Source organism: Acinonyx jubatus, chromosome E1 (assembly GCF_027475565.1).
Source record: "Acinonyx jubatus isolate Ajub_Pintada_27869175 chromosome E1, VMU_Ajub_asm_v1.0, whole genome shotgun sequence".
Classification (NCBI taxonomy): Eukaryota; Metazoa; Chordata; class Mammalia; order Carnivora; family Felidae; genus Acinonyx; species Acinonyx jubatus.
In genome coordinates this window covers 5521671-5547936 of record NC_069397.1, presented here as the reverse complement: position 1 = coordinate 5547936, position 26266 = coordinate 5521671, and the positions used below count along the sequence as shown (strand labels likewise).

The window sequence follows — 26266 nt, the reverse complement described above, 5'->3', positions numbered from 1 at the left end:
ACATCCGTCGCTCAGCCGTTACCCGATGACTGAAAACGTGATGAATAAACACCCCACGGTAAATGGAGCTAAGGCCCTGGACCACGGGTAAACGGAAAACACAGAAGTACAACCCTGGAGGGATGTACCGGGCATCGGGCATCTAGTGGCGGGGATGAGAGTGTGATAAGGAGAATGCCAGGAAGGCTGCATGGAAGAGGGGCTGAGGCGAGGCTTGACGGAGTCTCAAAGGATGAGTACAGGTAGGAGAGTGAAAGGGAAATGGATGTCCCCCAGCAGAAGCATCAGCACCACCACAGGGCAGAGAAGAGACACATGGAGTGTGATCTTGGAACGGCTGAGGCCGGAGGGGGGAAGGGACAAGGCTGGAGAGGGAGGCAAAGGCCACAGCGAGGGCTTTTCGGGTCACGTGAAAGTGACAAGAGCCAGTGGGAGGCACTGAAGGGCTCCCCAGCCCGGGAGTGCGGTGACATCACCGGATTTGCTGAGACTGCGGGCATCACAGCCTGAACCACAAGACTTAACCGCAGCTTTAGAGCAGGAACTAAGAGTCCGTGTGAACTGTCATTCTTCTGTTTTCTCCGTAAGAGGACGCAGGAAGTACTTTTAAAACTTATTTTCTCTTTGCGCAGCACAAACCGTTGCTTTCTGCTTCGCGAGCCGCTGCTGTGATTTCCCGGGACACCGATCTCCAGGTGTCCCGAGGAGCGCCCTACTTCCTCCGGCTCCGCCAAATTCATGCTCCCAACCGAACTACCCTGGAAAGCGTCTGTTCCTAGAACAGAGCCGCGTTCCCCAGAGACCCAGAAGCGCTGGACTCACAGACACCGTGGTTTACATCCTAAAACAGTGACATTGCACAGCCACTGAGGAATCTACGTGAAACCGGTAACCACAGAAGGCATCACGGGGGCGGGGAGGGTGGCTATGCCATTTGCAGAACAATACGATGCCAGAAGCCGCTTACTTGTCGAGCAGTGAGAGCAGATCTTCATATTTTTGTGTCATTCGCTTTCCTTCGGCAGATTCCAGGCAACTATCCACACAAAAGGGGGGGGGGGAAAGGGCATCGATTTAGAGGTCAAAATAATAATCAAAGTAACAAACTGCACCTGTTCCCCGCGTCCTTCTCGCCAGTGTCGTCCACCGGCCACTAGAGGGCATCTGCACTTCCTGAAATGCAGGCCGACCCCCAGGTGACAGGGACAGTGAACACAGCACCTGAACCCCACCCCATCCCACTCCGCCCCACGCTGGGCTCCACCAACCCCCTCTCCTAGCCCAGCCAGTCATGCATGGGCAAGTGAAGTCCTTCCAAAATCTGAATTAAAAAGGAAATTGAGACCAAAGGAACATTCTAGGTGCTACAGTTTTCTGTATTTAAGGAAAAAAACTACATAATGTTATGAATTATAACATAATAAAACTACACAACATCAAATATAAAAACAATATTGAAAACTTTTTTAATGTTTGTTTAATTTTGAGAGAGAGAGAGAGGGAGAGAGAGAGCATGAGCGAGGGAGGGGTAGAGAAAGAGAGCGGGAGACAGAATCAGAAGCCAGCTCCAGGCTCTGAGCTGTCAGCACAGAGCCTGACGTGGGGCTCGAACTCACAGACCTTGAGATCATGACCTGAGCTGACATCAGATGCTTAACTGACGGAGCCACCTAGGCGCCCCCAAAACAATATTTTGTATACATTTGTATAAAGTGACACCTGATGTGTGTGTATACATATATATGTATACATGTACATATGTATATACGTATACGTATACATGTATATATGTCACACACGTGTATATGTCTCCTCTGAAATCCTTCTAGGACATGTGATGACAAAACTTCCTACCCATTACTCACTGACACGTCGACGCAAGTTTCCCCTCCCACCTCTTATGCCCCCCATACGTGAACACACACGTGGACACAGAGGCTTCCGCAGGGACGCTGGGGGCCACATGGCATGTAAGCAGGGTCCGGCGGGAGGCACCGTTACCCACACTGTCGCCCGGTTGTGACGTTCCTTTGCAACACGAAATGAGAGTCCAGCCTCTGGGAACATCGGCGAAGTGTCTGTAATTTTCAGACACCTTCACGCTGACTGTGTGGGAGCGTCTGTTTCTGTTTGTTCTCCCGGCCGATTGCAAAGATTTTTTAAAACCCATTTGCTCCTTAACCCAACACAATGGCTCTCCACCAGATATCCTGAGCTCTCAGGATAAGCCCTCGTGCCTGCAGAGAAAGCACTGGATTTCCTGGCGTTTTATTCCCAGTCCTTAGTCCCCGTTCCCGGTGAAGGAGCAGGTGTGGCTGGGGAGGCAGCAAGGAGGCGAGAGAAGGGCTTTGGACCAGGTGGGCTGGCTCCCCCCAGCTCTCCCCTCCCGAGCCGTGGGATTTCTGCAAGCCTCAAGACGCCGGATCCCCGGTTTGTTTCTGGAGAAGAGTGAGGCCAGAGGGGAGAAGGGTTTCTCACACTGGGGGCCCGTGCCAGTCGCCTGGAAGTTTCAGGAGCCACAGGAATAATTGCAAACTCCCTGTGGGTTCTCCTTCCCTTCGTGGTGAGGAATGGAAAACGTTCTTTATAGCCAATTCATACAGGTGGTTGACCCCTGAACAACGTGGGAGTGAGGGACGCCAACCCCCACGCAGGCAAAAATCCGCATATAACTTTGGACTCCCTGAAAACTTAACTATTAACAGCTACTCTTGCCTGGAAGCCTTACAGATACCCCAAACTGTCCATGAACACGTACGTTTTACGTTATATACGTCGCACGTTGTATTCTGGCAATAAAGGAAACTAGAGAGAAGACGGTAAGAAAATCACGAGGAAGAACACCAGAAAAACCCCGTCTGGGCAGCGCGCCCAGTAGCCCCTGGGTCTGTCTCTGGCCTCAACACCTTGTGCAACGAACAGACCCCGCGCCAACCCTTCTTCCAGTCTCCCAGAACCCTCCTACCTTTCCCCGATGCAATCTTTGGAATCATCCTGTCAGCCATGCCCTGCCTCCAGGACCAGCCAACAGCGTCTACTGGGCGTAGCTCCTTGTTGCTGACCAACCACGAGCTCCCAGATTCGTCAGAATCATTCCACTGCTGTGGAGGCCGCCGTCCACTGCCTGATCAACCTGCACCTGCACGCCTCCTACACCTGCCTCTCCGGGCTTCTACCTGGATGCACTGATGCGGCTCCGGAGGGCTGGGCCACTTCTCCTCCCAGTTGGCAGAGAAGCGTGAGGGTGTCCAGCGTCTCTCGAAGTCACAAAGCCAGCGGAGCTGATGCGCCTGTTCCAGAAGGCGCAGAAGCCATCCCGAGATGGGAGAGGTGAAGCCTGCCACGCCACGGAAGCGTCCACGCCTCTGGAGGAGAAGCTGAACCAGCTCCTTCTGGATCCGCTTGCCCTGGGTCCCACGAGCACAGGCCCCACCTCTGGGAATCCGGAGAACCACGTCCCAGAGGGGCAGGTGAAACTCCTCAAGAAGACGGTAACCAGCTGGCCCACCTCCGCAGGCTGGCCTGACCGCCCCCAGGCTGGGCTAGGCGGGTAGCTCCTCCCCTTGTCAAGCACAAGAAGGGGACCCTGCGCCTCCTTCCTGCACATCCCGCTCGCGTTGAGGTTTCAGCCTGAAGTTACTTTTCCCTGCAGCCTCTAGGCAGCTTTTAACCACCCCTGACCAAATGGAAACAATAAAACTTCTTGTAGCAAAAGAAAAGAAAAAAGAAAAAAAAAAAACTGCATGTAAATGTAGCCACCCAGTTCAAACCCATGTTGTTCAAAGGTCAGCTGTATATTACAGAGCAAGGTGCTGCAAATGTGAGTTCATTTTTAAACAAAGGGGAATTTTCAGGGGGGACCACAGAGGACACCTTGGGTGCCGCTCAGATCCCCTCTCCAGGCCCAGGCCCTCTTACCATCCTCCCATCCCCCCTGGGCTAGACACATTGGCTGCTGATGAAACACAGCTGCCTGCCTCTTGGGGGAACAGCTGCGGCCAGAGAGCCCCTCGCCCAAGGTCATGCCCCTCCCCTCCGACAACCCACATCCACGTGCACGTTTGAGAAGATGGGGCTCAGCGTGTCCTGGGCCACGGTGCCGGTGGCTGGGGGCTTCCCGGGGAAGAGTGCTGGGCCAGGGTCTCAAGACCCCAGACTCTGTTCCAGTTCTTTCTGGGATCTCTCCCTGGGACTGTGGTGAGCCTGTCACCTCATTTCCGTTTTCCTCCCTTTCTTCATCTGCAAAACAAAGAGCTCGGCTAGCTCAGACCAGATCAGATGTTGCCAACGGATCGCCTGCAGGGCAGACCTGACCCCCTGTTTATCGGATGGGTGTGGAGTTTGAGAGCAGGTGGTAACTCTGAAGTTGGGCGTTTTGCACACACGCCGCGATTTTCAGGTCCTGTCTGAGTGGGGGCAGCGCTCCTACGGAGTCCGCTTTTCCACTGGGCAGCGCTGGATGGGGTGCTGGTGACCCCGCTGTGGGACCCCAGCCTGGCCGGTCTTCCGTTTTTCTTCCCCGGCCCCTGAAAGCGTTCAGTCCTGCCACCTGCACCAGAGGGTCGCCGGCGTCCTACCCGATGCCAAAAACACCTGGGAGGCCAGGGTCTCAACGCTTGGTTGCCGTTTTGTTTGCCAAAGCTGAGCGCCCTCAACGGAGACTCTTTAGAAAGAGGGGTCAGAGAAAGACCGCCCTTTCCCGAAGCATCCTGAATGTGATCCCGCAGCCGAGACGCCTCTACGTAGCCCAGCTTCCAGATTGTCGAGCCGGTGGTTTCCAAACCTGGTCAACCATCAGAATCACGGGGTGGGGGGAGCTTGCTAAGGAAGCAATTCAGAGGCCCCATCCCGCTTCGCGGTTCGGATTCAGTAGTGGGAGGTGAGGCCTGGGAAGCTGCGTGTAACAAGAGCCCCAGGTATTCGAACAGGCGAAGACTTTACAGCACGCTTTAGCAGACACTGGGCTTCCCTATTTTCCAGCAGCCTCAGTAGCCAGGAGACGCTGTTAGAGGAGACTGGTGGGAGAGCCCCAAAGAGCTGGAAAACCCGGACTCCTTTGCCTCTAGAAAGGACCCTCGGGGCACGTGGGTGGCTCAGTAGGTTAAGCGTCCGGCTCAGGTCGTGATCCCACGGTGAGTTGGCGTGTGGGGCTCTGGGCTGACAGCTCAGAGCCCGGAACCTGCTTCAGGGTCTGTGTCTCCCTCCCTCTCTCTCTCTCTCTCTCTCTCTCTGCCCCTCTGTCGCTCTCTGTCTCTCTCAGAAATGAACACTAAAAAAAAGAAATCAATCTGATGGAGCAAAAAAGGGGCAGCCAGTCATCCACGAAGCCTCATTTTGCACCAACGGTCCCCTAATGAGTCCAAATGTATCAATCTCGTTACTGCACGTTTGTGTTCCCTCCCACACCAAAATTCACATGTTGAAATCCTACTCTCCATGTGATGGCCTTAGGAGGCAGGGCCTTTCGGGAGTGATTAGGCCATGAGGGTGGAGCCTCATGGAGGGGTGGAGCCTCGTGAAGGGGTGGGGCCTCATGTAGGCAGTGTTGCCTCGTGAAGGGGGTGGAGCCCCGTGAAGGGGTGGAGCCTCATGTAGGCAGTGGGGGGGGCCTCATGAAGGGGGTGGAGACTCATGAAGGGGTGGAGCCTCGTGAAGGGGGTGGAGCCTCATGAAGGTGGTGGAGCCCTGTGAAGGGGTGGAGCCTTCTTAAGGGGTGGAGCCTCACTAAGGAATTAGTGTCCTATTAAGAAGAGGCTCCACGGAGGTCCCTTGTCCCACCTGCCATGTGGACACAGTGAGGGGACAGCCATCTGTGAACCAGGGTGTGCCTCACCACACACCAAATCTGCCGGCACCGTGATCTTGGACTTGCCAGCCTCCAGAGGTGTGAGAAGGGCCTCTGGTGCTTACAGGCCACCAGGTCTGTGGCATTCTGTACAACAGCCCAAACGGACTTAAGATGCTGGTCTACTGCTTAAATGGGAAAGAAATGAAGGTGATTTTCATGCCTTAGGGAAGTGAGCTGCATTTCTCCAAAAATCCAGAGCGGGAGCTGAAGCCTAAAACGCACCCGCCTTTGGGGAGTCGGTTACTCACGGATGTGCGATGCGTCTGAAGCTGGCGAAGGGGCCCTGGATACGCTGCCGCAGCTCCTGTGCCCAGCGGAGACCCCCGGCCACAGTGGGCATGTTCTTGTGCACGGCGGCGAACCCTGGGGACACGGCACAGGCAGACTGAAGGAAGCCCGCCCCCGGCCCCACTCTGCCCAGGAATACCCGCCCCCCCCTACTTTTTGCCTCAGTACCTCCACCTGCTAAAGTCACCCTGTGCCCACACTGAGATGGAGGTGGGTCCCGGGAGATCGGCCTGTAGGCTAAGGAGTAAGGAGGAGGGGCCTGGGGGAGAACACCAAATGGGGTCCGAGGACAGGGGTGCCCAGCCCAGCGCTGCCCCTCACTGGCTTTCTGACTCCACACCTGGGACTTTCCACCTGCCTGCACATCAGCATCACCTGGGGGCTCTTAAAAAAATCCCGGGGCACCTGGGTGGCTCAGTGGGTTAAACATCTGACTCTTGATTTCAGCTCAGGTCATGATCTCACAGATCATGGGATCCAGCCCTGCTTGGGGCTCTGGGCTGACAGTGTGGAGCCTGCTTGGGATTCTCTCTCTCCACCTCCCCCTCTTTGCCCCCCGCTCCTGCTTTCTTTCCCTCTCCCTCTCCCTCCCTCTCTCTCTCTCTCAAAAATAAATAAATAAATAAATAAACAAACAAACAAACAAACAAACTTAAAAAAATTACTAATGCTTGGACCCTGACTCAGCCATTCTGATTTAATTGGTCTGTGTGGGGCCCAGTCATCTGTATTTTTAAAAGCTCTGGAGATGATTTCAATTGCACATTCAGGGTTGAAAACACTGCCTTAAACAAACAATAGAATCTCTTTGGGCCTCAGTTTTTTCATCTAGAAAATGGGAATACTATCTTCCCTGCTTCATTTCCAGGGTTTCTGTGAAAATTCACTAAGATGATGAATGAGACAGGCCGTGTGGGTTGTGAATCACTTGCCCAGCGTCAGCACAGCCTGGATGCTCTTACTTTAGTCCAAACAGTGGGTTTCTTTGCTCACTTGTCAGGATTCAACAGTGATTAGATTTCATTTTTTAAGACAAATTTTTAAAACTTATTTTTTCCATTTATTTAATTCGAGAAAGAGAGAGTGAGGAGAGGAGCAGAGAGAGAGAGAGAGAGAGGGACAGAGAGAATCCCAAGCAGGCTCCGCACTGTCAGTGCAGAGACCGATGTGGGGCTCAGACTCACGGATGTGAGATCATGACCTGAGCTGAAACCAAGAGTTGGACACTTAACCGACTGAGCCACCCAGGTGCCCCTGGATTCCATTTCTTGAAAAAAATCTCAGTTGGAAGAGTTGGCAAGAACCAGCCACCACTTCTAACTAGCAAGTGTAGCTGAATAGTGGTCTCTTCTTTATTTTACCACAGACCCCACTGCTCCCTGATGTTGTACCCTCAACCCTGATCTGTTATAGTCACATTCTGCCCGGCCTCCACAGCAGGGCAAAATGCTAAGATGACACCAATGACCCTAACCCTTGCATAATCCTCTCCTCTTCAGTGTGTGTGTGTGTGGGGGGGGGGGGGGGGGAACCAGATACGATCGAGAAATCACTCCAGTGATGACGCTATGTTAGATAGCGGAAGAGAGATGATCCTGGGTGGGCCTGACTTAATCAGGTGAGTCCTTTTAAAGCAGAACATTTTCTCTGGTGGCTGGAAGGAGAAGTCAGGGATTCAGGAAGCCATACCTGGCTTGAAGATGGAGGCATGGGCGTGCCATCCAGTCACTAAGTGCCCCCCCCCCCCCCCCCCACCCAGCCCCTCCGCCAACAGCCAACGAGGAATTGCAGACCTCGGGGCTACAGTCACAAGGCACTGGATTCTCCCAACGAAATGAGCTCGAAAGCGTATTCCCCCCACTCCCCGGGACCTCCTGATGAGAACTTGGCCCTGGTCAACGCTGTGATTTCAGCCCTGGGCCACTCTCAGTGGAGATAAAGGCACATCATGCTGGGCTCCGACCTACAGAACTTTAGAAACGTTTGTTTGTAAAGTTTATTTATTTTGAGAGAGAGAGAAAGGGAAAGCACACAAGCAGGGGAGGGGCAGAGAGACAGAGACAGAGAGAGAGAAGGAGAGAAAGAATCCCAAGCAGGCTCCGTGCTGTCAGTGTAGAGGCCGACGTGGGGCTCAGACTTATGAACCATGAGATCATGACCTGAGCAGAAACCAAGAGTTGGACACTCAATCAACTGAGCCACCCAGGCGCCCCTAAGAAGCAGTTCTTAATGACCTCCCTGGGAACTTGCAAACCTCTTTATAGATGCAGTGGTCCTACTACTCTGTTGCTTAAAAACCCTGGAAAATTTCCCGTTACCCGAATAATGAACCCCAGATTCCTAAATATGGCACTCAGAGAAGGTGATATTGTTGCCCCCAAACTCTGTGACTAACATAATCTCCCCATGTAACCTCCTTTGGCTGAGGCAGGTGCCACCCATCACCTTCCTCTCCTGTCTCTGCTTCAGAGGCCTTTGCCATTTCTCCCTGGCTGTCTATCCCCCGACCTTGCAGGGCTCAGCTCAAGGCCACCTACCCCACACACTCCCCTCAGACCTCCCGGCCATAAGCTGTCTTGTTTCATTACCGTTCGCTGTGACTCAAGTTGAACATCGCCTGTGTTCTCTGCTCTGCATTACTGTTAAGTCTGTTCATGTCTGATGTGTTCCTTGAAGGACAACCCTTTAGTATTAATTACTTTATCCCTTACCCTGGCCTGCCTCTGTATACAGTGCCCACAAAGGTGCCCTGCATATAGTGAGGATTCAAGAAATGCTTGTAGAGCAGAACTGAACTTGTGTTTGACTTCAGATCAGGTAAGACAGGGCATCTAAGAATTGCGGCAAAAATGGAGACGTCATGGGGCGCCTGGGAGGCTCAGTCGGTTAAGCGTCCGAGGTTGGCTCGGGTCATGATCTCCGGTCCGTGGGTTTGAGCCCCACATCGGGCTCTGTGCTGACAGCTCGGAGCCTGGAGCCTGCTTCGGAATCTGTGCCTCCCTCTCTTTCTGCCCCTCCCCTGCTCATGCTCTTTCTCTCTCTCTTTCTCTCAAAAATAAATAAAGGTTAGAAAAAAATTTTTTTTCAAGAATGGAGACATCACACCTCGGCACGGACCCGCCCTTTGTCAGCCTCCTGCAGGGTCCCCCCTCCAGAAGCAGGGTTTGCTATGGTGTCAGAAGGGAGCAGAAACTTTCCCCAGGCGTGTAGACATCCATTGTGGAACTGAGGTACGCTGGAGATTGATCAGTGTGGCAACATTGATCAAGGGTCAACTCATGCATTGTGTTAAGGTCTCAGCCAGAAGCAGTCGGGACTTCAGTGCTCTGGGTCGGCTGCCAGTCGCAGCCCCAGACACAGGGAAATGCGCGGGTCAGTGAATTCTATAATTACCCAAGGCGGCCTGAGATTTCAAGCAGGAAGACTGTGCTCTCTTTTCTGGGAGGATGTCATGGACCCACCGTGGCCATTTAACGGACACAAGAGGGTTGAGTTGCACCCTTGCTGGTAACAGAACTCCCCCATTCAAATCCGCTCGCCACAAACCTACCAAGTTCTGCCTCCTCCTGGACGCGCTGACTGTAGATCACCCTCACGGTATCCAGGTCTTTGTGGAACATTCGGACGAACAGCAGGTACTTCTCAGATGCATCCTGCGCTATCAGCGGCCTTTCCAGAAGGTTCCCTGCTATGTCTAGCAGCTGCGGAGGAGGCAGAGAGAGAAGAAGAAAAAGTCACAGATCCAACCTTTCTAAGTACAGCTTGTTTCCTGGCTATTTCTTTCACATGTCCGCTGGCAGCAGAGGGTCGAAAACTGTTGAGTCAATGATTATAAATAGGTGGATATTCATAGTCGCCCCTCCCTCCTTTGCTTCTAAAGGAGAAGGAGACCTGTCTGCTGAATTACCTGCCAGACTCTCATGTGTTGAGAGACCCTGAGTAAAGGATTAAACAAAGAGAAAGCTAAAGATGTCAGAGAGCTGAGCTTCATTAAAAAAAGAGAACTAAAACAGAAATAGAGATGAGGTAAAGAAGCTAACTGAGCTAGGGGTGCTTGGGTGGCTCAGTTGGTTAAGCATCTGACTCTTGATTTCGGCTCAGGTCACGATCTCACAGTTCAGGATGTTCGAGCCCTGCGTCCGGCTGTGTGCTGACAGCACAGAGCCTGCTTGGGAGTCTCTCTCTCCCTTGCTCTCTGCCCCTCCCCTGCTCCCTCTCTCTCCCAAAATAAATAAATAAACTAAAAAAAAAAAAAAACAAAAAAACAACCTAAGTGGGCCAGGTGTTGGGGAGAATGTGGAAGGCTCAAATTTGAGGGTGGCGAGCAAGAAAAAAGTTTCAGAGAGAACTAGTTCTGGAACTAATTTCCGGAATGAGTTCAAAGGCTTGGAGAGAGGAATCCTACAAGTGTTTCCCCATGAGTTATGGGGCCGCACTGTTTATGAAAGGTCATGTGTCTCTATGCTCGATGGCTAACAAAGGCTGGCATGCTGGATCACCCACTATCCCAGAATGGCACGGACTCACCCACCCAGGGCTTGAGCCTCTTCTACAACTGTCTCACTGGTCATCGAGGCTACCCGAGGACATTTTCAGCGACTGGACACTCATCGACTTCTCCAAGAAGTCCATTCCACCTTTCGCAGAAATCTCTCCCCTCCACGGAGCCCAAATTGGCCTCCTTATAACTGCCACCGGTCAGTCCTTGTTCTAATCTTCAAGTCTTTACAGAGTGGAAGTTCCTTTGCAGTTTAGAGAAGATCGGTCACGTGCCGTGAAGGCATCATGCCTCACGACTCAGAAGTCTCAGTGTGCACCCACTGTCCACTTGTCCTGTGCCTTCTCCTCCCTATTCCTGCTCCAGCTGGCCCCTGACGGACTTCCAACTCTAGCAGCTGGTAGCTGAACCCTACAACCACTTATGGGGGGGGGGGTTGCTCCGGCGTGAATCAGCCATGCGGCACTGGTTAAATAGCCCAGGTTTTCAGGGGGGCGACCGCAAGTAGACTTCTTCACTTCTAATGGGCACGCTCGGGATAAGGCCCAGAGAGAACATTCTAGAATAAACTCTTTTGGAAAGTATTTTCACATCGTCGTGTTTCTAGGAAAGCATTAATGATCAACCTGAGAGCCCTAGTTCTGTCCAGTCCCTTTGCCTAGTTCTCCCATGACACCGTTCTAGAAGACCCACAGGAACAATTGACATCTGCGGGGACAAAACCATTGGAAGAGGGGCCTTGTCCCCCTCAGCTGACGGTGGGGACAGAATGGAGCACAGCAGTGGCTCCCACCCATCCGCCCCTCCGCTGCACAAACCTTAAAGGCATGCTCCAAACCGGGGGCATCATCGAAGGCTTGAATGAAGATGGTCCCCAGCCCTCGGTCAAGATCTTCTACTCTCTGGCGAAATTCGGCCACGTCATTTTCGAATTCCTGTAGAGACATCACGTGGACGTAGGACGAACGTGAGCTCCTCAAGGCCAATCCCACTATGCTCTTTACCACCACCTATGTGCTTGAATTGGCTACACCCAGGACTTAAATTTTAAGTTTCTAAAATTCACCCTGGCATGGCTTTGTTTCTATCCATGCAGTGACCCTATTACTGCAGTATTGTTTTCCCGGATGCCACTTTCCTGGTAAATTGAGTCCGGTGTGAGCTTGGCTCCTTGTCACCCCCTTTCGGGGCCCCTCTCCCACCTTCTGAAGTCCCTTCTCTCACCCCCAGTGCTAGCTCATGTCACCCCAGAAGCCACCTCAGCGCCAACAGCCCCGGCAGTAAGGCTATTCTATCATTACCTCCTACTTTCCTTCCTGCCCCAAGTCAAAATCCTCCCAAATACTGTATTTTGTCAGACAGCCCCAAGGGTGTTCTCTTTCTTAGAGCGTAGCCATTGTCAAAGAAACTTTTATTTGTGGAATCATTATTACCTGTTATTATCGCTTTCCAACACTGATGCATCGCCTTACAAAAAGACAAAGGAAACCAGAACAGCATAGTGTTTTTCTACTTCCCAAACCCAAGCACATTAATACTAGTATGTTTCCTTGTGTGTAGGATTTGGTGTGTTTTCAGATTATCACTTTGTAGCAAATACACAGTATATATCCTGTTTTGTCATATGCCACCGCCCCCCCCCCCCCCCCCGTTTTTTTCCACCTGAGACTCATGGAATTTTTAGAAATTTTTAGAACTTCTGGGTTTGGCCAGCTAATCACCCAAGGTCTGGAGGTGCTCAGAGTAGATTTCTGCTCAATTTCTTTCTCCACTTTCCCTGGTATATTCTTGTGATTCCTTCTCCCCTAATTCAGCCCCTCCTAATAGGCATGCCATTCCCTGCTTCCGTACTGACCCTTCTGCTTTTTTGTTTTGTTTTGTTTTGTCTTTCCTGCTGCAGGCTTGGACCCACAGGTCCAGAATCCTGGGCTACAGGTGACATGTGGGATCCTGGAAACTACAACTCTGGCCCTTTCCTCTGCCTGAAGACTCCCTGGGGGACCAGGGTCAGCTCAGAACAACTCAGCCTCAGCCTGTTTCACTTCCCCCTCCCCAAGCCACTAATGAAATTCTGCCCGGGTGCGCCTGGCCTCCGCAGAGCTCGAAGCTGAAAGCTTTGCACACGGCCCCCCACCATCAACCCGTACACATCTCAGCATCTCTGGAACCCTGGGTATCATCAGTCTGGAGCAGTCAGCTGTTAGAAAAGGCCTTTCCTGAACTTTCTCCTGACAAAGAGAATAACTGGGAGTGGTCTCTTAATACAACCACCGGAGCCCCGGGAACCAAAGGAAATACACAAGGAAAATGCAAGTAAACACCTAGACCCTACCGCCTCGAGGCATCTGAGAAAGAGAAGAAGCTTGTGAGTTAGCCTTTCCAAGCCTTACCGTGCTCTGGGGGTCCAAGCAGTCATAGGGGGCCTCTGTAAAGACCCTGTACATCTCTTGAAATTCGTCGTACATTTGCTGGACCTGCCGACTCAGGGCACTCCCTCTGATGCCACTGAACTCAAGCTTTCCCAGCGTGTGGAAATCCAGGGTTGTCTTCAGAAGATCCTATAGGGCCAGTTCACAAAATAGTTAATAAGAACAGCAGCAGATAACACTCAGATTAGTATGGGAAGGGCTAGAAATCACGGGGAGCGGGGGTGGTTGCTTAGGAAAATAGGAAGGCTGATTAGTATCGTAGCCTTATTATTAGATTGGCTTGGTATAAATCACTATTGGCTAAACTCACAAAGCAAAGAGGAAGCACAGGTAAACAAAATTCACACAGACAAGAAAAAAACCACATGTATATTTCAGCCTCTTTCCGGGTTCTCTCATAGATAACAAACTATAACAACATTATTTACGTGACTGGTGGGTTTACTTCTGGGTTTTTTAAATTTTTTTTTTTTAGTGTTTTGTTTATTTTTGAGACAGAGAGAGACAGAGCGTGAGCAGGGGAGGGGCAGAGAGAGAGAGAGAGGGAGACAGAATCCAAAGCAGGCTCCAGGCTCCAAGCTGTCAGCACAGAGCCCGACGCAGGGCTCGAACTCACAAACCGTGAGATCATGACCTGAGCCTAAGTCGGATGCTTAACTGACTGAGCCATCCAGGCGCCCCTGATGTTTTTTTAAAAATCCATGTCGGGGTGCCTGGGTGACTCCGCCAGCTGAGCGTCTGGCTCTTGGTTTCAGCTCAGGGCGTGATCTCGCGGTTCATGAGTTCGAGCCTCGCGTCCGGCTCTGCTGACAGGGCAGAGCCGGCTTGGGATTCTCTCTCTCCCTCTGCTCCTGCCCACCTCTCTCGCTCGCTCGCTCGCTCTCTCTCAATAATAAATAAACTTCAAAAAAATAAAAATAAATCCATTTCAAGGGAAACACGTTATCTGGCTCCAGAAGCACAGCTATCTTAAGGGATATTGACAGAAAACAGATCCTTCAAAAGGTCTCAAGGACAAGCCAAGAGGGAGACACCGATATTCTCAGCAACCACTCCTGCCGAGAGAAGGAATCTGCCATGTGGTCGGCTGGGCGACAGTGAGCAAGTTACTGGGCGTCTCTGTTGGGTTTCTTCATCTGCAACAGGATAATAATGGCGGGAGTGAAAGCAGTCCCGGTTGGCTTAGGGTTTAGGCCAGTGCTTGGCACACGGCAAGTACACAGTGCGTGCGTCTTGCTGTCACTGTTGTCGTTGATACGGCAGTGCCCCAGCTGTGCTCAGAATTAAGTGACAGGTGGACAGCGCAGAGCCTCGGGGAGGAGCCCCTCCCAAGTCCACAGAAGCTGCTTCATCGGACAGGAGGCTTCAGAAGACACTACCGTGCCAGATTGTGTTTTTCCCTCGCACACACTCATCTGAAGTCACAGAACCTGCAAACCCAGCCTTTCTTCCAATCTAGGTGCAGACCTCTTCCAACAGGAAAGAGGAGGGTAACTCTGACCTTTGGGTGCTTCTGGCAAACGCTGGGAGGGGGTCCTCCACCCTAAGGGAGATTGGAAGGCAGGTAGAGGGAACACCGTGTCACAACGCAGAAAACCCAGTGGGTCCTGAGTCCACTCCAGGAAATCCCCGCTGCCAATGGCCACTGCGATGGGTTGAGCCACCAGGCTGGCGAAAGGCTGCTCGACTCCCTTCCCTTCCTGGGACGCCATGTCCAAGGGCAGTGACAGAGACACCGGGAAGTGGTGAGACGGGACGGGTTTGCCCCACGTTGCCAGGAGGGCACCTGGCAGCTTGGGGCAGCCCATCTAACCCCCCCCCCCTCCACCCCTGTTTTGCTTGCTATGCTCAGGCATGGCTGTTGGCGAGCAGCTCAAGTCAGGGAGGAGAGAAGAGGAAAGAACCAGCTGAGGAAAGGAAGACGTCACCCAGACCAGGGGGTCTTGCCTCTACTGGTGGGAAATGGGGCAGTCTTTACTTAAAAACACGTTTCAATTTTATATATCCGCAGGAGAACAGAAAAGAATCTGATTTAAATGAAATCGACTTAGATCGCAATTCATGTCCATTTGACAAGTTGTGCTTAGCTGTGCTCAGTCAAGTGGGGGAAAACGTACGTGTGCTGTGGGATGTCACCTGGGTACCCACCTTTCGTAATCCCGTGGAAGTCAGTTTCAAGTTTTGGGAAGATGCTCTGGATCCATGTTAAAAGACAGACGGATCTGGGTATGTTTGGTTACATCGGAAAACCAGATGGTCATTTAGTTGCACTGTTTTGTTCTCAAGAATACTTGAAGCATGGTGTTGGGTCCCAGAGGTACCACTGTACCTTCAGCCCCTGGAAGGGTCCTAGACGCTGAAGGAATGCAAGGCAGAAATGTGCCTTTAAACGTTCGTGCCTTTAAATGTGCGTTTAAAAGGGCCTTGGTCAAATACGAGGCAGAACCTAGCCTGGTCCTACTGTGAGGGCAGAAATAAGGCAAATGAGTGAACGGGGCAAAAAAGTAGTTTTGGCCTCAACTCGTGGGCTGAACGTATAAAATGACTTGCACTTGGCCATTTTGGCAATTCCACGTGGTTCCACTTCATAAAACAGAACCGTCTAATACCCAGAAATGCCCGACTATAGAATGGAATGCTAAGAGAGATAGTGAGCTCCCCATCACGGCATGGATTTTAGGAGAGGTTTGCGATCAGGGGCATTGTAGAGATGATTCCTGAATCGGGGGGGAAAATCGTCTCCCAACTGTGGAAACTGATTCATCCTAACGATGGTTTCCACGTAGTTGATTCTCAAAATATTTGAATGCAAGTCCTTTTCGTTATTTAGAAGTCCTCACGAAACAGATAAAAGGCAGTTAAAACCAAAATGAGGCTTAAATAATATTTTCAACATACCCATTTTTATTCGTCCTGCCAGTACACCCAGGAAATTCACTCTGCTCTGTACTGGCTGAAAACGTCAACCTCAGGAGCACAGGCATCATGGAAAGAGCTGAGGATCCAGGACCCCAAGTCCCTGGGTCCACACAACCCTAGGGTGCCACTCCCTACCCACGCGGCTTAAAGCAAGACCCTAATTAAACGTCACTCTCCTAACCTGCAAAAGGGTTGGCTAACACCTGATTTGCCGTGGGGTTACCGAGTGTTCCACGGGAAGTGCTTTGGAGTGACTTCCATCCACAGAAGTCGCTGTCGTTAATTACCATCACGCTGATGTCATTAGATCGGGTAAGAGATGTCTAACGGCGGATGGACCGCTGCTCCCTCCCAGCCGGATCCCAAAAAGACCATGGGGTCCCCGGCAGCCGACTGGCAGATTGGGTCCTATTCTTTGGAGCAACGGGGCAACCTCTAATGGGGTGCCGGGGGAGAGCTCCGTTTGTGCCCTGGCCCCGCGAGGCGTGGCGACAAAGTCGGGGATCATGGCTATCCCCACGCACACAAGCCTGTCCTCCACCGAGAGGTGACACCACCCATCTGAAAGGAAATGTCTTCAGAATTCATTAAGGGAGAGCACAAAGCAGGCGTTCGGAGAAGACAATCTCCAAAGGTCGTGGGGAAAAAGACTGTTTTCTTTACCTTTCCAACGGTGGCCGACGTTACGCGGCTAATGGTCTCCTGCGTGGCCACATGCCCGGGCCAGGCTGAGAGGGAAGCCGCCCCAATTAGGCCCCAGTGAAGGAGGCAGCAGCCCGGCCGGCCACCGATGGAGGAAGGAGGGAAGGGAATGCAGTGCATATTAGGTCAGCTGATTACCTCTCTCCCGCTAATCATCTCGCAGAAAGCCTCAGCAGGAAATCATTTTGTCTCCAAGTGAATCCCAGCTTTGCAGCAATTTTATAATGAAAGAAATGAGGGTTCTCTCCAAGCTGCTCAGGGCATTGTTTGTAGGGAAGAGGCTGCAGGCAGAAACGGAAAAGGGAGGTGGCGGGTGGGGGGGGGGGTGGTCTGCAGCATCTACTGACTAGGGTACAAAAATGAGCTCAGTGTGGGGTGTGTGTGTGTGTGTGTGCACGTGGCGTGGGTGTGTGCAGCGTGCATTCACGTGGTGGGGGGCACGCGCGTGCGCACTGGTAAGGCAAGCAAGAAGGCAGGGTGAGGGGATCAGGAGGCAGCCGAACCCCTCTTCTTCCCTTTGACTTTTGACTGTTGGAGTTGCAAAGATTTTATGTACTTTTGGGAGTTCCTTAGCGAGTCATAAAGTCAAATAAATAAGGCCCCCTCGTGGACAGGGGGGAGGGATATAATTTTACCCAAATGACTTATTTTGGGAAAAAAAAAAAAAAGGCCTAGGCACAGGTGGTAGAAATAGGGTCTAAAAAGGCAGGGTTGGGTGTCTGAGGGCAGAAGGAAACACAAAACCCTGGGGATAGGGTGGCAGGACAGAGGGACAGGACCTTGAGATCTCCCCCCAGGAGATTCACAACTTTGGTGGAAAGGCAAGACGCCCCTGGCTACAAATTGCAGCCAAACCTCCCCGAGCCGTGTGAACCCTGGGCAAGCGAATTTGTGCGTTGCCCTCAACGCACCTAGGCTCCTGCTGAATGTAGGCTGCGGGCCAGAGCAGGATTCAGGCTCTAGAAACAGGTTTGTTCTTCATTTTCCTCTTCTTCCTTTCGTTCCCCCAGGCTCGGCTCTATCCGAGATGAGCTGTATCCTGGCTGTGATGGGGAGGCGGGGGAGGGCACGGTGCCCTACGAACCCAATCACTCTGCCTGCTGAGAGGTGCTCCGCACACACAGGCTCCTGCCCGGCAGCCCCCTCCTCGCCCTGCCCCCATTTTTTGCTCCAGCAGGAGCCCAGAGGGAAGAGTCCATCTGCACAAGGAGACTTTCTTGTGCAAAAGGCGAGGGAGGGAAAGCCATACAAATCAGAGGGGAAAAGAAATCCAAGGGAACCACGGAGATGAAAAACAGGCCCTTTTACAACATAACCCTGGACGTGAGCGTGCCGGAGAGTAAAGGTACTGGTGTCATTTTATTAACTTGGCTGCGTGCATTTATTAATGGCAGACACCCACATCTCGGAGGCTGCATTATTAGAACGGCAAGATGAATAAGGCGAGGTTCACGCTAATTCTTGCTGGAGAGAAGCAGATTAATCCCATTTCAAACAGGCATTGATCACAGAGATACACGGAATGTTAACTAAAGGGCCACATGAAATATGCTCCCGGAAGATCAATAACGCCGTGTCCTCTGTGCTGAGACGGGTAGGGGGGCGACAGGGGAGCCGGAGGGCACAGGGATGAGTGAGAGCCAACATTTGGGAGATGAAACCGGGAGGAGGGGAGCAAACACTGGCCTGGGGGAAGGGGGGGCAGCCACAGGATTGGGAAGATCACAGAAATGTAGGGCGAACAACGAGGTGAGGAAAACAGAAAAGGGAGGGAGAAAGAGAGAGAGAGAGAGAAAGAGCAAGAAAGAGAAAAGGAAGGAAGGATGGGAAAGAGAAGACAGAGGAAAGAAGGGAAAGAGAAAGAAAGAGGAAGGAAGGAAGGGAAAGAGAAAGAAGAGAAAAAGAAAGGAGGGAAGGATGGGAAAGAGAGAAAGAAGAAAGGAAGAAAGGGAAAGAGAAAGAAAGAAAAAAGAAGGAAGGGAATGAAAAAGAGAAAAAGGAAGGAAGGGAAAGAGAAAGAAAGATGACAAAAGAGGAGGGGAAGGGGACAGGTAGAAAGGGGAGGAAGAGGCAAGGCAGCAGAGAAAAGAAATGCTGGGGTCTGAGGTAAGGGCTGAGAAGTAAACCATCTCGAAGGACAGGAAAGAGAGGGAGCCACAGAAAGGCCGAGCATGGTGACATTCAAGCCATCCCCTAATTAAATTGGGGCAACTGCTTTTTATGCCTCCGTGCCCTTGATTCGGAGGGAAAGAGCAGCTGTGAGCACTCTCGTGAGGGTAATGACTCCGGGGAGATGGGTGGCCGTCAGTGCTTGTATTTACTGAATACACCCAGCAGATTAGCCGCCCTCATGTTAGAATAGCTGTCTATATGCAAAGTCACATCATGAGCATGTGTGCACAGGGCCGAGGCCCCGCCCCGCAGTCGCTCTGACTGCAGAGGCAGGTCGGTGACTGTCTGTCACCTGGGCTCAAGCAGGGAAGGGGTTAGAGACTAGAGGGAGAGCTCCAGAGGCTGCGGGAGGAGGAGGCATTTAGGATAAAGCTAATGTCGATTATTTGCAGTCTCCGCGATCGGGTGAAGCATTTAGGGTGCGCCTTTCGCGAGATCTGGCTTCTGGTTTTCTCGCGTATACATTTTCTCTGTCTCTGTGGCCTTCCCCTTCTTTCCCTGGAGAATTCCCACTCCAGTTTCGAAATGTATTTCCTCGTGTGCTGCCCGCTTTCTCAGAGCCCCCTCTGGGTTAGGGAGCCCTTCTTTCCTGCTCCCAGGAACACCCCGATTTCGCTTCTATCGTGGCATTTAATACACCTCAACGACATTCCCAGATTCTGTGGTCTTTCCCTGGATCTCATCCATCAGTCTGTCTACCTTCTCCTGCGCTATGGCTACTGGTCCACAGGCTTCTTGTAGACAAAGCCATCTTCCGGTCACCATGGTATCCCCAGTTCGCAGCTCGGTGCCTGGTGCATGGCGGGGCTGGGACAATGCTTCTTGAATTGGAATGCATGGATTCAATCCCATACTCTCTTGTCCTCATTATCCTACAAACCGTAGGGTGCCACTACAAACCGTGCCATTATCCTATAAACTGTAGGGTGCACCTCTTCCCAACTGATCCCCCCCACCCCACCCCACCTCTGCATTCTCAGATCTGTGTGGATCATAGATGGAAACATGATTCTGACTCCCTCTCGGTCCCCTTGGTCATTGTCCTAATCTTGACCCTGAATTTCTCAAATAAGTCCGTATTTCATTTGATGACGTCCATTGCAAAGTTCAGTCAGCAAATATCGAGCCATCAAGTGTGAAAACACCTGCTAGCCACATTAAATTCTGAGGATGAAAACCATCAAAAGCAAAAGTCTCCTGTTTTCTCACCCTGGTCCTTAAACTAACATTCACATGAACTTTTAAATCATTGCTGGGGGAGGGGGGCGTGGGGGGAGGAAGGGGGTGGAGCCACAACTTTGAGCCAAAAGTCCTGCATCTTTTGCACAGGGATTCGCTAGTCTTATGATTCTGAGAGCCACCTCGAGGGTGGGAGCATGGAAAAGGAGAAGTTCAAAGGAGTGGATTTGTTGAGCATGGCTAACTGCATCTAGATCAGTTCAGTTGGATTTCGCCCGTGGAATTTCTAGCAAGAGTTTATTTGAAACAAAGTTTGAAGATTATGGGTAATTTGAAAACCAACTCAATTAGTTGGCCTTTCCCCCAAACGAGTCTATGATCAGAGTTTCCTACACTTCGACCAGAACCACCATTACATGAAAATGTCAAACCAGATGTTTATTGACTCTTATTATGGGTTCTTCCAACCAATGGAGGATTGGCCACTGTGCTGCTTTGGTCCTTTTCCTACTCTGATTTCGGATCCCTGGATGGCTCACCCCTGTATGGAGCTGGGAGCCTGATGTGAACGAGGACACTCACCTGCACCAGGAGCAGTCTCCCCAGGAAGCCATCCAGTCGCACAAAGACCAAGGAAGACTGGAAATCCCACTCCTTGACTTCCTGGTTCTCTTTGAAGTAAGTATGGAGATTCTCTCTTCTGTCCTGAAACATCTGCTTGAAGAAGTTCAAGGTGTCCACGGCCACTTGCAGTTTTCTCTGACTTTCTTCCACCTCACTTCTCAGGAGGCCTTCTGGGTTGAGATAATTAGAAGCCTGGAACGCAAACAGATGGTTGTCGCGGAGCCTGAACGCGGTGCAGGACACCCTACAGTTTTTGTCCATGTCCCAACTCTGATCTCAATAACCGCCCGCCATACTTTCCAGAAGCATGCTGTAGGAAACCTCTGACCCCATCCTCAGTTCTACCAGTGGACTGGCGCCTGGGCTCAAGCCAAACCGTCCACGATTGGCTCAGGGACAGACGGGCGCGTAAAGGAGCCATGGCGAACTTCTGTTGGGCCAGCTTGGGCTGGGGAAGGTGCTCTTTCCTGGGGGATTCTCTCATGACTAGTTGGCTTTCTACAGTAAAGTAATTCAAAAGCAAGAATTCTTTGAACCATAAGTATTCCCCTGTCTCCAAGAGGCTCGATCCTGTACAGCTGTGATGCTTAAGCTGTATGACAGCTGCCTTCGCCACCACAGGGCGTGTCAAAAATAACCTCGTCCTGGTGATGTTATCTTAGCCTTCCTGTCGGCCAGGGCTGGAGCCAGCCTTATCTTGGGCCTTTGAAGTACACAAACCAGTAAGTCATGCTAGTTGTTTTGTTGAGGCTGGTTTGGATTGGGCTTTCTTATACTTTCAACCGGAAAAGTCTTACAAAAATGCTGTGATGGAAGGGTGCTGACCTTGGAGCCAAACAACTGACTTCCGGTCCTGGATTGGGGGACCTTTGGCGACTCAGTTGACCTCCTCGAGCCTTAGCTCACATCTTTAAATATTAATAAGAAATTAATAAGGCTCTCCCTGCCCATCTCACAGGGTCCATCCGAAAATGGCCAAGGTCTTGGATGTCACAGCCCTGGTAGGCTGCAACGTTCTCCGTAGATGTTAGTTGTTACGAGTTACTCTTTATATATGTTCATTAGAGGTAAAAGAAGCCTATTTGGGAGACAGATCCCCGAAGCCTCATTAAGGCCCCTTGCTGACACACAGACTCCTGAGGTTTATGCTGTGCTGGCTGGTGTTCCAAGAGGCCCTGAGGAGGAGGAGTATGGACTATGTGGTCCAAGAAGCTGTTTCTCTGTAGCTCACAGGCCCTGAGTTCATAGCACGTGCAGGGCATGAGCATGTGGGATGTGGCCAGCCGGCCACCCTTTGAGACAGGTCCTCTGCTTTTCCCCATTGCACAGTGGGGAACGTGAGGCACAGAGCAGATACGTCACTTGCCCAGGCACACACGGCTAACCAGTGGTGACTCAGAATTAGGCACAAGGACACCTGGCTCTCGGGGCAGCATTCTTAAGTGTTGGGCTTCCCTGTTGACCCTGAGCACTGATCACTAAGGAGGTCAAGACTCACCACACCCACCCTGTGCCTGACCCCAGGACTTGGGCAGAGGGGAAAGGAAGACCGGTCCTCCCAAGGATTCTAGCACTACTGAGAACACCTTTGGGAGTTACTGGCGGTGACAGTAACACAATTGTGAGACTCCTCCGGACTTAAATGATTTCCCTGCCCTGAAGGAAACGCGCCCTCTCCTCTTCCCTGTGACCCGGTGCAGCCAGCCCCTGGCAGGGGCTGGGGGGGGGGGGGGGTTGTCAGGAGCCCCGACGGCTAACCTGCTGGATGAGGAGATTGCAGATTTCCTGGAGCAGCACCGTGAGCCGCCCTGGGGAGCAGTAGGACCCGCACGTGGCCCAGATCAGACACACCACGTGGAGCAGAGGCCGCAGCCGTGGTTTCACCTCCGGAAACTCCAGGCTCTCGAGGATCTCCAGGTGGCGGGAGAGTGGCATCAGGTGTGTCCGGATGTCCTGCGCCTCTGTCAGAGCTGGAAGGGATTGGAGATGGTCACCTTCCCCGCTTGGGGCTCACGCCTACCGAGTGGAGCCCTGGTGCCTGGGACGGAAGCTTCCGGGGAGTGGTGGATGCCATTTCTGCTTAAACTAGGAGGAGAGCAGAGGAAGCTGGTCCCTGAGAACTTTCTGCTCTTTTTGTTTTTTATTATTTTTTAATTTATTTTGAGAGAGGGAGAGAGCACAAGTGGGGGAGGGGCAGAGAGATGGCAGGGGTGGGGCTGCGGGGAGACAGAGACAGAGAATCCCAAGCAGGCTCCGTGCTGTCAGCGCAGAGCCCGACGCGGGGCTCGATCTCACGAACCATAAGATCATGGCCTGAGCCGAAATCAAGAGTCGGATCCTTAACTGACTTGAGCCACCCAGGCGTCCCAAACTTTCCAGCTCTTTTGAGGAAACACTGAGACCTGGAGAGCTCTGGACAGCTGAAACAATGGTCTGAGGAGTCTCTCTTACAAAAGTCCCGTATCTGGACACCTCCCTGGCTCTGCTGGCCCCAGTCCGGTGCCCTGTGTGGAGAAGATACTTTGCTGCTGGCCAACACCATACAAAGTAGATGATCGGAAGGACAAGTTTTAGAGTCAGAAAGATCTGCCTCCAAATGCCGACCCAGACGCTTCCCTGATGTGTGACCTTGGGCACGGCGAGTCGCTCTAACCTCAGAAAGAGGAGGAACAGGAGCTAATTTAAAGAATTCTTGCAAAGGTCTGTAGGCAGCACAGGAGAGTGTCCCAGGAAAGGTCACGTCCCTGATAAACATTTTGCTAATCAAGTATCTCACTGAGCCCGTACCGAGGAGGAGGCAGGTGGGGAGAGAGAAATAGCACAGACTGATGATGGCGGGGTTCTACTGGCTCTCAAAGCCAGGAAAATCTCCCCACCACTTCCTTTGACCACAGCCAAGGAAAGATAGGTGCCTTTCACTAGTCACCTTGTGGTGACAGAGAGAGGGGAAAGTAGGAAACCCAGTGGGTGGGGGACTAACTCTGCATATCACCACAGAGGCAGTGAGGAAGCCCACTGAGCAAAGTATCCCGGGAAGGGCCATTTATAAAGTTCTTTCCTGGGCAGATAATCAGGCGCTATCGTGGGTGATCATGGCCTTTGTTATCTTACAGGCTCTGCACTCATTCATCCTAAAGGAAACCCAAAATGTACCTATTTAGTGAAGGTTCTGTGTGCCAGGCACTGATCCATTCACTAGACGTATCCCATCTCATAGCAGACCCCGGGCGGGAGCTTCGTTACTCTCCCATCACGAGTGAAGAAATTAAGACCTGCCCACCATGCCTAGGGTCTTCTTCCCACGGATATAGCGGAACAAAAGCAAGATCACCCCAGGTTTATGGGGCTGAACCCTAGCTTGATGGCCGTGGGGCTCACCCCGCCAGGAGTTTGCAATGCGTGTACATTTGCACTTTATATCTCCAATGGGAAGTCGTGTGTGCGTCGAACGGTTGAAAGTCAAATATCACAGTAAGTTGATGGGAGGGGTTGATGAGAACATCAAAACCGCCGTGTGGGGGTGGGGGAGATGCAGCTCCAGCAGCCATGCTAATGGGCACGTGCCCTAGTGTTCAGACACGTGGGGAGGAAGGAGGCTGAGGACATTGGGCCAGAGAAGCTTTCTCTTTACGATACCTCCCCCCCAACCCCCCCAAAAGCAAACCCTTCTTTAATCACATAAATAGGCATTCCCCTGATTTTTAAGAGCACGGTATTTGAGGGTTGGCTCCTCCAGTCCAGGGCGTGGTCACAACTTAGCTCACAAGGCAGATAAAGAAAGAAATGAACAAAGGTGGGTGAAACATAAGCAGCTCAGTCGTGACAGGCTCTTCTGGGACCAAAGCCTTTATTACGTGTAGCACCTGCCAATTTCCATGGCGTAGATACTGCTGACATTCCCACCATGTCGGATTTCAAGCTACCAGCTTGACTTTTCTGAGTGTTGGGAGGGGGGATTGAAAAGAGTTGCAGACAGCAGGTTCTCAAGAACCTGACGGCCGGTCCCCATTGGTTCCAGCCCACCTCTGGCCGCTGACCTGCACACATTGCCACCAACAAAGAGCCGGACCGGTGACCAGGCTGTACTCTGCCAATCCTGCCCCTGGTGGCCAGAGACTAGAATGCTCCTGCAGGGACCTGTTGGCTTCCTTTTTTCCCAAGGTTTCCTTCCGCTGCTGACAATCTTGTTCCACACGGTTTCCTCCACCCCTTTAGCTCCCCTCTTTACTTGGCATCGTTTTCCAGTTTGTGCCCACTGATCCGGGAATGTGTCCTCTCCTCTCCTTCCGTTCAGTCCGTCAGTGAGCCCAAGAACTACGCTGCTCATGACTAAGACGACTGACATTCATAGTGGGTCTCTTTAGGTCCAAGAAAGACAGCTGCTCTTTGGGGCGCCCGGGTGGCTCAGTCTGTTAAGCGTCGGACTTCAGCTCAGGTCATGATCTCATGGTCTGTGAGTTCGAGCCCTGTGTCAGGCTCTGTGCTGACAGCTCAGAGCATGGAGCCGGCTTCAGATTCCGTGTCTCCCTCTCTCTCTCCCCTCCCCCACTCGTGCTCTCCCTCTCTCTCTCTCTCTCTCAAAAATAAAGGTTAGGGGCGCCTGGGTGGCGCAGTCAGTTAAACGTCCGACTTCAGCCAGGTCACGATCTCGCGGTCTGTGAGTTCGAGCCCCGCCTCGGGCTCTGGGCTGATGCCTCGGGGCCTGGAGCCCACTTCGGATTCTGGGTCTCCCTCTCTCTCTCTCTCTGCCCCTCTCCCACTCGCTCCGTCTCTCTCTCAAAAATAAATAAAAACATCTTAAAAATTAAAAAAAAAAAGAAAGATGCTCTGAAATTAAATCGGAAATGGGAAAACTAACTGCCAGCCTCCAAAATCTTTAAAAAAAATTTTTTTAAAGATTTTATTTTTAAGTAACCTCTACACCCAATGTGAGGCTGGAGCTCACGAGCCCCAGATCTAGAGTCAGACGCTCTACCGACGGGGCCAGCCAGGCGCCCCTCTAAAATCTCTTTATTCTCAGAAGACCCCGTCAAAATTTCTGACCAAGTCTTTGCCTAACTCCTATAATCAAAATTCCTCTTCTTGCATCATCAGAATTGAGTTACCTATGTTTCAAGGATTTCTAATTTTGCTGTCGTGTTTATCCGTGATCATGATGATGGTGTTGTTTGTTTCTCCCTTCTTCTCATTGCCAGCATTTACTCGACTGCAAAGAGCTTTCTGAAGCCCACCCGGGAAACCAAATCTTTTATAACTATTAATCAAGCAGAATGATTATAGTCTATTAATCTATTAATGTGCAAAATATATTTGGGGCTCTAAATAACGGACTCGTAAATACAATTTTAGCGCATGTCATTTTATTTCAGGGCCCCGAATGTCAGTCATTTGCAGGTCTTCTTTATGGTAGCTGTCGTGCCTGCATACAACCTGTAATATTCCTTACTGAGTGCTTTTCCCAAAGTTGACGCACATTTTAACCTGAATAAAATATTAGATGAAAACTTCGAATCACTACCACAAACAGAACACCGGCATCACTTGCCAAAAGCAGTTGCCCTTTAACACACTTAAAAAATTTTTTTTTCATGTTTTTATTTATTTTTG

The 26266-nt window shown here is 51.6% G+C and overlaps 1 protein-coding gene and 1 long non-coding RNA gene across 2 annotated transcripts in view; one reads left to right on the top strand and one right to left on the bottom strand.

The window, feature by feature from the left end:
* DNAH9 (dynein axonemal heavy chain 9) overlaps positions 1-26266 on the bottom strand; it is a 334173-nt gene that overhangs the window by 293803 nt on the left and 14104 nt on the right. Inside the window, exons 5-11 of the mRNA XM_027047332.2 lie at positions 22418-22629; positions 20618-20851; positions 13025-13192; positions 11453-11569; positions 9687-9837; positions 6097-6211; positions 968-1036 (exon numbers count right to left, since the gene is read on the bottom strand). Coding sequence (XP_026903133.2) covers positions 968-1036; positions 6097-6211; positions 9687-9837; positions 11453-11569; positions 13025-13192; positions 20618-20851; positions 22418-22629 — 1066 coding nt within the window. The remainder of the gene's footprint in view (positions 1-967; positions 1037-6096; positions 6212-9686; positions 9838-11452; positions 11570-13024; positions 13193-20617; positions 20852-22417; positions 22630-26266) is intronic.
* LOC128313540 (uncharacterized) lies at positions 532-5252 on the top strand. The gene is made up of 2 exons (XR_008294412.1): positions 532-888; positions 4981-5252. It is a non-coding gene; the product is annotated as an uncharacterized LOC128313540 (long non-coding RNA).